Below are 15,054 nucleotides of genomic sequence, written 5' to 3'. Positions count from 1 at the left end.
GTTCCTTCCGGCTAAAGCCTTCAATAAATACATGAAGAAACAAAACCCAGTGACATGAAGACCCCAAAATACTGTCCATCTTTCTTTTTTCTTAAACAATAGAACGAGCTAAAGAGAATGAAGAAGTTAGAAGTATGCTAAAGTTCTTGTACCTTTCCTAGGAGCTCATGAAGGCCAAGGATCTGTGCGGTAAAGACTCCGATTCCGATGAAGACGCTCGGCACGAGACTCAGGAAGCCTCTCAGATTCTTGGGAGCGATCTCCCCCAGGTACATGGGCACCACACTCAGAGAGATCCCTACAGTGACATCCAGAGGAGGACTTTTAATACTCAAATAACACACGTTTCCTAAGATATCATGGCTAAGGGGCCTTAGCATTACCCAATGACTTTACATTTATGGAGCTGTTCCTAATCTAAACCATGGGTACGCAAAAATGAAATGTTTGACATGAAGGAAATGGCAGAAAATACTGCATTTAAAAACCTACAGGTGATATCATTAAGCTTCGAAGGCTTCAGCATTATTGGTGACAAAAGATGTTTGGATAGCGGTTGTGTTGTTGAGATATTAATCTATGTAATCAAATTAACAAATAAACTGTGTGGTTATTTGGTTTTACTGACTTAAAACCAAAACAGAAATACAGAAAAATCAAAAATCAGACAAGCAGCGTTTTTCTGCTTTAAAATTAAATCTTTTGTTTGCGTAATATTAGGATATTTAAGGGAAACTAGAGTGAGAACATCATTTTTAAATCTCACCACACAGAGGGGACACACAGGGGGGCGGACTTTTACTCCTGGACAAAAAAAGGAGCAACACATAAGTCACATTACTGATGAACTGGTGATTTGAAACGTTATTAATACTTAAATAAATCAAAACAAAAACATGGATGTTGCATAAAACATGCACATGATGTGATAAAAGAAACCAGAGGTGGTGTAATGAATCTACTGCTGCTCCTTGTTTCTTGTGATCAATTTCTTGTGTGTTGACGGCTGCTGTTAGTAGCTAGTGGTATTTATAACGTGCAAAATAAATATTTTTACTGCCCTCAAAAAAGCTGTAATTGTTTTTGCAAAAGAGTCAAATGGTAGAAGTTCTAACATTTATTGTTCCTCACACTAGCCTCACAGTCAATAGTCAGTCACCAGTTTAACTGGATACTACTTGGTCTGTAACACTGTTTGGTAAAATTGGCAGATGACACAAATTACGCTTCTTTGCCATCGGTGTGAGGTGGAAAACATGATACAAGATCATTTTATCAAACACAGCAGAGTAAAATCAATCAATCAATCTTTATTTCAGACTCACAAAGGTCCATAAAAAACATTTAATAAATTACAGACAGACAAACGTAACAGAGAATATCACTATTATAGTCCATATAAGCACTTTCTCCAGTGCCTCCAGAGCTCTGAGCTGTACCTGATACTGCTCTGGTCAGTCCGTATAAAGCAATTATGATTTCATTATGTGAGTCCATGAGCCTTATCCATACATTTATAAACAATATTTCTTATTACAACACTTAATGTGGTCACATTATTCTGTACAAACAGCAGACTGGCACTTTCCCAGTGAGGGACTTTCAAAAGAATCCTGAAAGCATCGTTGTATGCTACTTGTAGTTTATGGAATTTAGCCTTTGTGTCGCAGCACCACTAGTGGGCAGTGTAGAGTGGTGTGCAGTAGGCTTTAAACAAAGCTATTTTTACATTTGCGGTACACATACAACATGTTTGCGTCAGCATGTTAGCTTGTGCATACAATTTACAGTACAGCCTCTGAATGTCATCATGATCTGAAATATCACTCTTGATGATGTGACCGAGGTATTTGACTATTTCCACAACCACCAGCTCCCCTTCTGACAAGTAGAACATGGGAAATACAGCCTTACGCTGCTCCTTAGTCCTCACAATCATCACAACACTCTTTTTAGGGTTAAACTTGATGTCATATTGTTCACCATATTCAGTGCACACTTTGAGCAGTTGCTGCAGGCCTGCAGAGTAGGGTGACATGATGACCAGGTCATCAGCGTAAAGTAGATGGTTTAACAGTCTTTTCCCTATCATACAGCTGGTATTACAATTTTTCAATCTTTGGGAGAGATCGTCCATGTAAAGGTTAAAAAGCATGGGTGACAAGATCCCACCCTGCCTCACCCCATTAGACACAAAAAAGGACTTTATGTCGCACTTCTCCATCTAACCTGCATTGTTTGATGTGTGTACCATAAACCTAGGGCCTGGAGGAACCCTTTGCTCTTGCAATTTTTCAGTTTGCCATGGTTGATGCGATCAAATGCTTTAGAGGCATCCAAGAAGCACAAAAACATGGTGGAGTTCTGCCCTCTGTACTTCCTCACAGCCTCTTTCAAGGGCATAGATGCACATATCAGTTCCATGTTGACTTTTAAAACCAAATTGCTCATCAGTGGTGACAACATATTTCTTGGATCTATCCAAGAGTACAATTCAAACAAACTTTTGATATCACACTGGCCAATGCAATTGGCCCGTAGTTGTCAATACTGGATATTTTCCCTGTTTTATCCTTCACTACAAAAGTTAGAGTCAGCAAATTAGAGCGATAACTGAAGCATGTCACATGTGTCTAATGAATAGAACCAGAACTGAAGCCTCCACAGGTCCTGGACCAGGTCTCCTCACACAATAGGACTGTTTAGGATTTATTTCAGTAGTTTTCTGCTCCTGTTTTCATGCAGCCTGTGGATGTTTCAGTAGCTCACAGTTTCAGTTTTGTTTCATGGTGTTACGGTCCAAATGGTATCCAAATAACCACGTAACTGACTATCGACTGCTGGTGTGAGGTACAATAGATGTTAGAACTTCTACCTTTTCATACTTTTGCAAAAAAAAATTACACATATTTATTTTGCACTTTGTGGGTCTGTGTACTTCGCGGCCATCGTGAAAAAGAACCGTTTTATTTGTAATAAAACACAAAAAAGATAAACAAAATGATTTCTGTTTTATGTTTGATGATGGAAACAGGCACGATGAACAACAGAAAACGGATCCGTCATCCGTTATCTGATTTTAACTTGTTTTTCTTTTTTGTACCACGAATGAGAAACTATTTCTTTCGGGAGTAAACATTATGTCATTAGAGAGCGGCAAGAAGTAGTTTGCCTTCAAACATGAACATGGACAGCGATATGTTCGTGCTCTTTTGTGCGGGTAAACGTATTACCCTACTGGAGGGTGATACATCTGTAGAAAACATCTGATTCACTTTCAACAATAGCTAGCTAGAGATTCAAGCATAGACTGTAAAATGAATGGATGACGCACACTCACGGTGAAGTTAAGCTTTTTCCCCTGCTGACTGGGGTCATAAGCCCCGCCTCCTCAATGATAACAGATGGGATGTGGGTCAAACTGTAAAGTTAAAATACTTGTTACATAATTTTTTTCCAAACTTAAACTCTGCTGTGATATATATTTCATATATATTTCATTCTCTGGTCTTTGGAGAGAGCAGACGTGTTTTCATTTGCTCCGATAACACGACCTTGGCTACAGCTGGCTACAGCTGAACAGCCTGAAAAATTGGGCCCAAGACTGAAGGAAAATGGTGAAAAAACCGCAGGGAGGCCCTTCAGAACCCAATTCGGGTTCGGAAGAGGTCAAGGAGATGATATGCGAGGGTCTACGAAACCTATCTGCCGAGATAAAGTCATTGGAAAAGACACTGGAAAACTCACTGGAAAACCTGCAAAGCGAAGCAAAGGTACTGAAAGAAAAGAATGAAAGAAATGCTGAAGAGATGAAATTGTTGAACGCCAGGGTTGAACAGCTGGAACAAAAGGAAAGAGAGAAAGATGTCATCATCACAGGCCTAAAGATAAAACCCAGGAGTTACGCGAGTGACGAAGAAACAAAATCGATTGAACAACAGGTCATTGACTACCTGGAGTCGAAGGACATTGTCCTGAACCCTGACAATATCAACTCCTGCCATCTCCTGCCAAAGAAAAATGATAACAGAGATGTAAAAATAACCTTCACGAATATGAAATTCAAAGGACAACTACTGAAGCAAGGAAATAAACTCAAGGGAACGAAGGTGTACATCAATGAAAACCTGACGAAACAAAATGCAAGCATTGCATGGAAGGCACGTCAAATAAAAAAAGGAGGAAAAATTGTGAAGACTTGGACAAGAAACTGCAGGATTTACATCACACCACTGGGAGAAGAGGACGGAAAACCAATCCTCATCAAAACGATGGAAGACGGGAAAATACGAAGGATCCACCTAAACAACATTACTGATGGTAATCATGGATATGGACCCAGATCTATATAAACACTGGAAACAAAACTCAGACTGTGATTATTTTACGGAAACTGAATTAAATGTGAAAACCAAGAGTAAAAAAGGTCTGTCATTTATTCATTTCAATTGCTAGGTGGTGGGGTGATTAAGGATTATATTAAATTTAAATTCAAAGTGTTTATTGTCATATGTGCAGTTAGAAACACGTTTTCCTGTACAATGAAATTACTACCTTGCTTATGAACTAAGATAATACAATGAAATTACTACCTTGCTTATGAACTAAGATATAATAATTTGTTTATACAAGTTAAATCTAACAGTGGAAAATACAACACTGCCAATAGAACTAACAACAGCTGGATTAACCTTGACGTAGAGACAAAACAAGCTGCAAACTTGTGTGTCCAAAAGAGACATTCCCGAGTGGTGACATTATGGATGAAAAGGGAAAAAAAACTTCCAAACAACTTCGAAAGAGGAACTGTTCTTGAACTGGAGGAATGCTAACAACGTCTTGCAGGGAACAAGGCCAACACGAACAACGATAGAGAGGAAGAGGAAAAAAAAACAAGACAACACTGACAGATGAGAAACAACAAAAAAGGACTGTTCAGAACAACTCAAGAATGTTTGACCAGAGAGACATGTAAACCCATGTAAATGTGAGATGGTAAAACAGGGGACGGGACCCAGATAAGCAAACTGCTTCTCTCGTCTCCTTTTTTGGCATGTACAAAAAATGTAAAAAAAAAAAAAAAAAAAAAAAAAAGTGAATGAAACCATGTCGGAAATAAACTGAATAAATAAAATAAAATAAAATCATTCGTTATTGTCACCCTACATTGTGTTCAAGTGCTCATTTTTCTGTGAATTTTGTTTTAAATAAGTTATTTGAGGTTAAAATTAAATCGGGGCTTTCGCCTTTAATTGGCCATGTATGTTGTAAAATAATGATTGACAGCCAATGATTGGGCAGTACTAGGGCTCTTCCCGCCGGACCATACTGCGCAGACTCTGGCTCCAAATGACGTTGAATTTGCAAGATGGAAGTGCCCCTAAGCGCTGTATTTTGGCTTCAAGAACGTTGTGTGGGATCAACTACAGTGCACGCCCACTAGTTTCAAGTATAACGTTCATATATCTGGGCTTGTTTTCGTTACTATTTTTTCTACCCAAATAACTGGGTCCGTTGCCATAGTCTGTACATTACAGACAATGCAAACAGAGCCTTTCTGACATTTTTCCACCTTGTATATGTCTAATTGCCAGGGGCGGGTCTACCAGGGTGGCATAGGATGGCAAATGCCACCCGACAACAAAGTCTTGCCACCCTAATTTGTACACATAGGCAGGGAACTATGCGGCCACGGTCCTTTGACCGGTAATGCCCCGCTGCCACTTCCTGACTGCGAAGCCAACGTTCTAAAACACCAACAAAGAAGATGCAGAAGTATCGCAAGAGCGGCACGAAAGTGCATCGTTTACATTGGCGCACAATAGGAAAGAGGTAAAAACACAGCTGCCAACCCTTAACATTTTCTGTGAGCACACATTTGTATCACTCCAAAAACAAAAAAGTTGTTCCTAAATGGAGTAATGACCCCGTACTCTCTGTCCCCTCCCCCCTCCATGACTGACGTTCCACTGCCTTCAGACATCGGTGAGTGTGTGTGCACAGGTTCTGCTCGTTTGAGTGTGTTTTGTGCGCTGCAGCTTGTGTGTTCACTTGTGGGACTTCTTTGTGAGTTCGTTGAGTTCAGGATTGTGTAGGTTTGAGTGTGTGTGAGTCCTTCTCTTTCAGGAAGGACATTTGTTCAATTTACTAAAGTTCTGAAACATAATTAAATTAAGAGCTTGTGAAACATTTCTAAAAATAATGATAAAGATTAGTACAGTTTTTTTTTAGATTTCCTATTGTTCCTATAGTTGAGCAGCCTTCTAGCATTTTCTAACTTTTTATGGCAAAATATGAATCATATTTAGTAAAAGTAAAGAAAAAACTAATTTAAAGTGTGCATTAATAATGTAAATTAGTGAATTTATTTGCTTACATATTTGGTGAACACTGTCTGGGATTCATAAATATTTTCAAGGTCATCCTGCATGTGTTTAAGTACCCCTAGGGTACAGGTAGACCTACACTGTTCTAGATTAGACCAAATAGCTTTTAAAATATCAACATTTCTTTCGGGAGACATTATTCTGTCCGTCTATAAATCAATGTCTGTCAAAGAAAACATGGTGAAGATACTTAGTGAATCTCACAGAAATTAAGAGGATATAATCATAGTGTTTGTTAAGCAGCACTGGTATGTGTCCATGTTTACAGAGAAGTTGATAATAATAGCACTGAAATGACTATTTTCTGCATTGATTTTGTTTTTAATGATTTTAATTTCCACAAACATTAACAATATTTTGTGTCAGTCTTTCCTTAAAGACTTAAACATAACACAAGGACATGTGACTAGTTGTGGTCAGTGTGTGTTAAGAACAGCCAGTGTCATCACTGTCAACCAAGCTCCAGTATCTGTTATATTTTAATATAGATGTACAATAAATCTAAAATATCCACTTATCAACCACTTATTAAATACAATAATGTGATTATAATCTGGTAGGTCGACCTTTATTAACATTAAAATACTGTGAACATTCCTACTAGGGCTGGTGATATGAACCAAAACTCATATCGCAATATATTTTATCAAAATGGTGATAAATGATATAAATCTATATAATTTTATTAAATAAAGTCTGACCAGAAAAACTATTCTGGGTTAAATTTTCTTATTTTTTTTTTTTTTTTTTTTTTTTTTTTTTTTAATTGCATTAAATCTAAATTTTTAAAAGCCTGATGATCTAGCCTGCAAGCGACTGCCAGCACCACTCTTTACTAACACACTAGCCCAACTGTAGGCCGGGGCCGCCTTGGGCCTCTGGGGTGGTCTTGGTCAGGATGGCTGGGGTGGGTTGCCGGGGTGCCTTGTTGCCTCAGCACGGGTGTGCATTCCTTCTGGGTGTTCATGGGGTCCCGGGGCTGTTTGATTTGGCGCCGTTGCCCCTTGCATGCGCATCTGGTTGGTCTCTGGGGCTGGGGCCCTGCGTGCTCCCCTGCCGCTCCTTCCCCTTGCTCCCTGTCCCCCTGTCTCGTCCTCCCCCCCTCCTCCTCCTTTGCTCTTGCGCCCGCCATCCTGTGGGTTGGGTTTGGGGGGCTCCCGTTGGCCTGGGGCACTGGTGGGGGGGCTGTGGCTCCCGCCTGGGGGACGGCGGTGCCGTGTCGGGTGGGTTGGCTGGGGGGTGGTCTCGTTGGGGGGCCTGGGGTGGTGGGGGTCCTTGGCTCCGGTCCGGGGGGATCCGGGGTGGGGGTGGCTTTGGGGGTGGCTTGCTGCCCGGGGTCGGCGATTGCCTCCTGGGTTGCTGGGTGGCGGGGTGTGGCTGTGGGTTGCTCCGTCGGCCCTTGCGGGTCCTTGGCTTGGCTCCCTGGGGCGCACCTTTGCCAGGGATGTCGCTTGCGCGGCGAGCCAGGCGGGGCCCCCTCGGGGGCTTTTTGTACGACCGCAATGGCCGGGGTGTGGACGTTATGGCTAGAGGGGTGGGGTGGGGGGTGCTATGGGGCCTCCCCGGGGGTCGTATAGGGCGGGTGTGCGGGGGCGCGGCGCGTGGTTCCTGGCCCGGTGGATCCGCGTTGGGATTGGCTGGTTTGCTGGCTGGGTGCACCGGGCGCCGTGGGCGCGATTCCGGGGCGGGGGTGCCCCGGGGGCGGATCCTTGGGCTACGTGTCCGGGGAGGTGCTCTCCGGCCATCTGCCCGGGGACCGGCCGCGGCTCGTGGCGGCGCTGCGCAGCCTTGGGCGGGGCGGGGCTGGTGGCCTCGGGCCCGCTGTTGTTCGGGGTGTGCTGGCGTCGGGGGGGTGTCTCGTGCCGGTGCGTGGGTCGTCGGGGATTGCCTCCGTCGGGGGGGGGGGGGGGGCTCTATTGGCGCCGTTGGTGTGGGGGGGGGGGCGGTTCCGGGCTGGGGGTGCTTCGGTACTCTGGCTTGCTGGTCCGTGGCTGGCGGGATGGCCCTGCTTGGCGGTGGATGGCGTCCTCTCTCGTCGGGGGGGCCGGGGCCGCCTCCCGGTGGAGAGTGTTGTATCGTGGCGCCGGGTGGGCCTGTGCTGGCCCTGGTGCGGGCATGGGCCTCCCCCCTGCTCGGCCGCTCCCCTTGGTGGCGGGGTGGCGTTGCTCCGGGCCGGCGGGCGGCGGGGGTCGCCCCCTGGGGCGCCGGGGGATGGGGTTGGTGCCTGGCTGTGCCCGGGGGTGGGGGGTGTCGCCGTGCTCCGCGGGGCCGGCGCGGTCTGGGGGGTGCCGTGGGGGGGGGTCTCCAACTGTGCTGTTCCGGGGCCCGCAGTGCCACTTGCCCGTCTGCGCCATCTACCCTCTCGCGTGGCCCGCCACGCGGACGGGCCCGGCTCACACTGGACAGGCCTCCTACATGTTCACTTCACCCCACTCCCAGCTGGTCTGGCTCACTCACAAAATGCACCACACACCGATACCCAACCCTTGGGGGGCTGGATGGTGGGGCTGGGGGTGGAGGGGGCCGCCACCTGTGTTACTATGTAGTGGCGTGGGGGCGGCCCTCCCACCTCTAGTTGCCCTACTAATCCCTCCAATTTTAATCGCATCTCAACATGCCACCCCCCGGAGGGTGTATCATCATTTACACCCTCCGGCCTATTACACCACATACACATAAATCCACAGAGGCTGGAGGGGGAGCACCGCTCCCCTCCATCCCCCTTCTTTTAATTACACCCCATACATTCACCAAACACACACATTCACACAGGGGATCGGGAAGTGCCTCTCCATTGGGGAATGGAGAGGCACCATAACAGGGTGGTGGGTTGGTACACATATTTGGGCCTCTCCGGTGGGGGCCTGGCCCCTCTGTTGGTGGCTGGGCCACTGCATAGAGTAAAAGTACATCAAGATGGTGCGGTCGGGCGTGGCGGTGGGTCTCGGGGGGGCTTTGCCGGGGTCTCTCCTTGCGGGGTCTTTCCGGGCTGTGTCGGCCGGGTGGGGCGCGGGGGTGCCTCTCCCCCTTGGGTGTGGCTTGGTGCTTGCTTTGTCTCCTGGTGGCCTTGGGGGCGGGCCCCGCGGTGTGCGGGCCCGGGGCGGCCTGCCTCGCCGGTTTGGGGGGTGCTTGTGCTGGGGGGGTGCTGGTGTCCTCACCGGGGTTGGGGCAGGGTTGTTTGGCGCCTCGGGATGATGCTGTTTACTGGGGGGGCGGCGTTAGCTGTTCCGGTGGTTGAGGTTGCTTTCGGCCGCCTGGTGGGTATGTCCTGCCATCTGCGGACTGGTGGGTGGGTCCGGGGCATCTTTGGCTGGGGGCTGCTGTCCCGCGCTGGATGTGTGCCGTTGGGGTGCCTCCGTCCCCGCGGTGGGGGTCGCCGGTTGCTCGCGGGCCGGCGGGGGGCGCTGCCCCGTGGCTTGCGCTGTCCGGGGGGCGGCGGGCCCTGGGCTGCTGGCCTTGTGCCGTCTGGGGCTGTGCGGTCCTGCTGGGCTGTGGCCGGGACCTGGGCTAGGGTGGGGGGCGCGTCCCAGGGGGCTTGGCCCGGGGGCTTGCCCTTGGGGGGTCCTGGTCCCTGGGGTTGCTCCTGGGGCCCGGGGTGCTTGACCGGCTGGCCGGGCCGGTCCTGGCGGGGGTCTTCTGGGGCGGGTGGCGCGTGCCGCGCCCTTGCATACCTTCTGGTGCGGCCCCTGCTTGGGCAATCCCCCGTGAGGCAGGGTGTCGGGGCCAGACTAGGGGGCCACATCCCGGCGGGGCGGTCTGGCTTGGCCTCTGGAGGGGGCCCTGGCTTTAAAGAACTGAAGCTTGTGGCGCGGGCGGCATCAGCATCTGGGGCGCCCGGGGGGGCTAGGTTGGGGTGCCTGGGGACCGGCGGGGGGACCCCCAGCGGCCCCCTGGTGCCTTATGCGGCTTGGGGTGTGGTCGTTCGCCCTGGGCGGGCTGCTCCTGGTGCTGCATCCATTCCGGGTCCTCCTGGCCTGGGGTCGGGTCCCTGCTGGCTCTGGGCTCACCGGCGGGTGCCCGCCGGCTGCCCGTTCGGCGTGGCTCTGTTCGTCTGCTGGGCGTGGGCATTGGCTCCTCCGCTGGGGTCTCGGGCGGGGGGCTCTCTGGGCCCTCCCCTCGGGGGGCTGGGCGCGGGGGTGTGGGTGGTGGTGGGGGAGGTGGGGGGCTGGGGGCCTGGGGGTTGGGGGTTGGAGTCGGTGGCGTGGTGCGCTGGGTCCTTGGCTCCTTGGGGGCTTTTCGGGTGTGTATGGGGGGGGCAATGGCAGCCTCTCGGCTTGGGACCTTGGGGGCGTTCGGGGGACTGCTTGGCCGTGGGGTGGTCGCCGGGGGCCCCTAGATCTCTCGCTCTTTCTGCTGGCCCGACTGCTTCTTCGGGCCCGGGGGCGGCTCATGGGTTTTGCAGTAGCGGCTCTTGGAATCACATTTGTCATGGACGCACTGGCCTCGGGCTGTGGGATAACACTCATACTGGGCTCAACCATAGACACGTTGTTCCCAAATACCTGTTTTATGTAACTTCCACTCACTTCCTCCTCTGCTCACAGCCACCACCATTATTCCTAAGCCGCACACTGGTCACCAGACTGGCTTGATAACACAACAATAAGCACAATATACACAACCACAATTTCACATCACATCACTTGAAACTTATTGATTATTCCCCACCCATTCGTTTTCCTATCTTGTATCCCTCCTCCCTGTTAACTCCCCCCCCCCCACCCCCCTCACCCTGGTGTAACACTGCCCTCTCTTTTTTACATCCTCCCTTTAATAAAGTATTTACCCTTCCCTAGGGAGGGCTGGTGATGGTCACAATTATGCAATGAAATAAATTCATTTATTTAATTGCAATAATAAAATATGCATTGCTGTTAAAAGATTGCACTTCTTGTAGTGTTAACCTTCAACAGCATGTGCAGACAAGGTGAAAAAAAAAATGAAAAAAAAAAAAAATTTGCTGATGTAAAATGCTACACAGGCTCATTTATTAACAAACAGCTGATCAATATGTGACTTATTAATCATCTAACTGAGCTTTACATGTTGTTCTGAGAAGTAAAAACAGTGACTCCTAAAACTAGTATTTTAATACATAATAAGATATAATATATACATATTTATATTTATATATAGATATATGAAATATTATAGTTTTCTATATCACCAAAATAGAAAACTTGATACATCTTGAATCTCGATATATCGCCCAGCCCTAATTAAATTATAAAACAGCCTAAATAAAAATTAATTAATTATTTAATATACTTATATACAAGTCAACACGTTGCATATTTACTGTTTATTTCACGTTGCTTGTCTTTAAGTTAGACATTAACATTTTATTTTATTATATATTTTATTATAATTTCTCATTCTCTGATATTCACTAATGACTTATTAGACACATTTATTACAGACTTTACATTATTTAACACTTTATAAACAGTGTATATTTGTGGAGCTTGTGATTGGATGATTTTTCATGGTGACTTACGTGTTTCTTCCTCTGTGGTAGACGTTAAAATATCAGTTATTAATCTAACAGAACGTGTAACTGTGTCACATCCTGATGGTCTTTATGATAATAAACTCTGTTATATTTTATAACGTATTTACACCAGTTCTTAGTTTTTAATCACAGAACGTCTTCATTCATCATCTCTGTTCTGAGTTGTTTCTGGGTTTGTTGCTGATGTCAGCACTAATCTAATCTAATGAGAACTGTCACTCAGGTCATTTCAGGTGGAAGTTCTCACGAGGCAAGTGACGGCGTTCAGTTTAGTAAGACATCTTTTAATTATTATTACATTAAAATACAGGATATTTACGGGAAAATACTAATATGGGAAGATGGCAGGAAAGAGGGGTAAAATACGGGAATTTCCCAGCCAAAATGGGATACTTGACAGGTATGGCCAGTGTGCAGTATACACTTAGCTGTAATTCATGTGAAATTCATTGATAATGTTTTGTAATTCCTGTGAAATGGTTTCAGTGCTGTAGTGACAGATAGCGTGATGTATCGTAGATTAATTTTCCCGCGACAAAAAAGCAGCTCTCTACGCTGCCTTTGGACGTAACCGTGCTATGCTAAATGCTATACGTAAGTTCACAGTGCATTAGTGAATTGATATCACATGGCTGCTGCTACATTCTCTCTCACTCTAGCTAGTGGGCGGGATGACACGACAGACAGGATGACAGCGCTAGAGACGATAGAGAAACTTTATTTTGAGGAAAAACGACAATTTTTAAAAGATGGGAGACCAACACTTGAGTTACCAGAGCTTCAGCAAAGGTAAGGTCAGAACATTGTTGGTATTTTCACAGTGAATGATAGGTTTGGCTTTGTGGATGCTCCTCACTGAGGATGTTCTGAGTTGTTGTTGTTGTCATTTTCTCCATGTTTCTGTGTTTCCAACACAAACAACAGATGTGCTGCCGTGTCATGAGATATTGGGAGAGTATGGAGGCTATATTAAATAATGTTGATTTTGTTTGATGGCTAAATGCTTGTTTATGTGGATCTTGTTGGATTTTTTCTTTATTATCATAAATTTTATATTTTGATAATCACATTGAGATGATTTTGTTGTAAATTGTGCTATACAAATGAAGTTGAATTGAATTAACACTTTCCCAGCAGAAACATGTGAAATTGTCATTGTTGTTGACATTGGTGGTCTCCATTTGCAACGCCCTGCCTACCCAACCCTAGTGCTCACGGCACGTCACTGATAATAATAATGCATTGGATTTTAAATAGCGCTTTATCATAGACTCTCAAAGCGCTTTACAGAATTAAGGCATTATTTTTTCACTCCACACTTAGTGGTGAGTAGGGGTTGAACGACGACATCATTTTAAAGGTTGACTCTATGTGCATACTAGTCAATGACGTCACTAATTGCCAAAGCCGAGCTGAGTGGCAGCCGAGTGCCGGTGTTGTGCCTAAGTCTGTGACCCGAAAAAATCTGTGACCGCTGCGGCTTCTCGGCGGTAGAGAAGAAGAGTGCTGAACCTCTTTGTAGCTATTTAGGAGCTATTTACTCCCCCTTAAACATTACGCTCTGGTGGGTGAAGTAAATGCAGACTGGCTAAAAATTACTAACGTGTTTAAGGGGGAGTAAATGTTCACCGAGAAGCCACAGGGGTTGGAACTGTCGCTACCTCCGGGCACAGATTTTTTCAGGTCACAGATTTTGGCACAACAGTGGTCTTCCCCCGCTAACGGAGCCTCCGTTCTGCACTGCTGATGTTTTCCAGATCTGCTTAATACACAGACATGTTACCACTACAGCTAACGTTAGCATGTACATTAGCCGTAGTATCTGCCTACCAGCTGCAGTTTGAGAAGAAACTAGGACCCTCATTTGTTGTGTTGCACCGCTATCTTGGTCAAAAGTCAGGTACTGTGACTCGTTGACGTCACATAGACAGACTCGCGAGACAACACTGAAGTCGACTAGTCTGTTCAATCTCTAGTGGTGATAAGCTACTATTGTAGCCACATCTGCCCTGGGGCAGACTGACAGAAGCTGAAAAAAGCTGCTGAGAGCCTCCCAGACATCACTTCATTATAAACCAGAGTGTGCAAAGGCCAAAAGTGCAGTGGCAGCATCTCTAGCTATGACTCCTATAAAGAACCTTCACCTGTGTGGTCTGTAGTAGGGATGGGCGATATTGACAAAAAGAATGATCCTGATAATTTGTGGTATTTATCACGATAACAATAAAAATCACGATAAATAAAAACTATTAATTTTTTTTTTTTTTTTTGAAATCACAACACAACTGTAAACAGGTTCTTTACAAACACAAATAAATATTAATACATCAACATTAGACACATTTAAAAAGGCTACAATATCTGCTGACTCACAGAGTTCATGTGCTGATATTTAATGGAATATATTTGTGCATGTGGATCACTATTAGTGTTATTATATGTAATTCATTTATTTCCTCATTTGAAATAAAAATTATTTTCTAAAAAAAAAAAAACAACATGACAAGCAAAAATAACTCCATCAGTGTTTTGACTGTTGCTGAATCTTGTTTAATTTATCTGATAATACATGAGTTACATAAAGTTATGGTTAATAAATATTTCTCTGATTTCCTATAATTAAACCAGATGAAGCTGATGATTTAATCATTCAGTATATTTATGTGTAATAATCTCAATATTTACATTAGTCTAATGGGACCAGCTTTGTCTGTTAACACGTGAAATATAATTTAAAAATATTGCGTTTCACAAATTGAGACGGATTAATAGTGACATTATTATTCATGCTAACATTTATGTTTAGCTTTTATTCTTCCATACAAGTGTTAAATCTGACCATAAACAAATCTATGGTTTTCTGTGGTTTTATGACAGTAAGACTTGTTTTTTTTACTTGGTCTATTACTCCTTATATGGAGTGGTTAGCATTAGCTCTTAGCCCAGTCTGTGTGTTGGTGGGTTAGCTTAGCATAGTTAGCTTTAGTTGAGTTTCCAGTTCATAATCGTTGCTACAGGTTCATCACTTTGGGTGGATCTGATGGAGGAACTTGGATTGGTTCACTTTGTTAGATGTTTATCTGGTTTTAACCAAGTAGTGGTTTATGATGTATCACAGCACGGTAGCTTCAGGTATCTCAGACGAGCACCTCACAC

General features: G+C 45.5%; 1 protein-coding gene across 1 annotated transcript in view; it reads right to left on the bottom strand.

The window, feature by feature from the left end:
- Window positions 1–15,054, bottom strand: part of slc2a15a (solute carrier family 2 member 15a) — a 55,363-nt gene that overhangs the window by 18,388 nt on the left and 21,921 nt on the right. The window contains 1 exon segment of the mRNA XM_028468143.1: window positions 153–298. Coding sequence (XP_028323944.1) covers window positions 153–298 — 146 coding nt within the window.

The sequence above is a fragment of the Gouania willdenowi genome, chromosome 15 (assembly GCF_900634775.1).
Source record: "Gouania willdenowi chromosome 15, fGouWil2.1, whole genome shotgun sequence".
Classification (NCBI taxonomy): domain Eukaryota; kingdom Metazoa; phylum Chordata; class Actinopteri; order Blenniiformes; family Gobiesocidae; genus Gouania; species Gouania willdenowi.
Note: the sequence above shows the minus strand (reverse complement) of the source record. Positions and strands in the feature narration are given on the sequence as shown.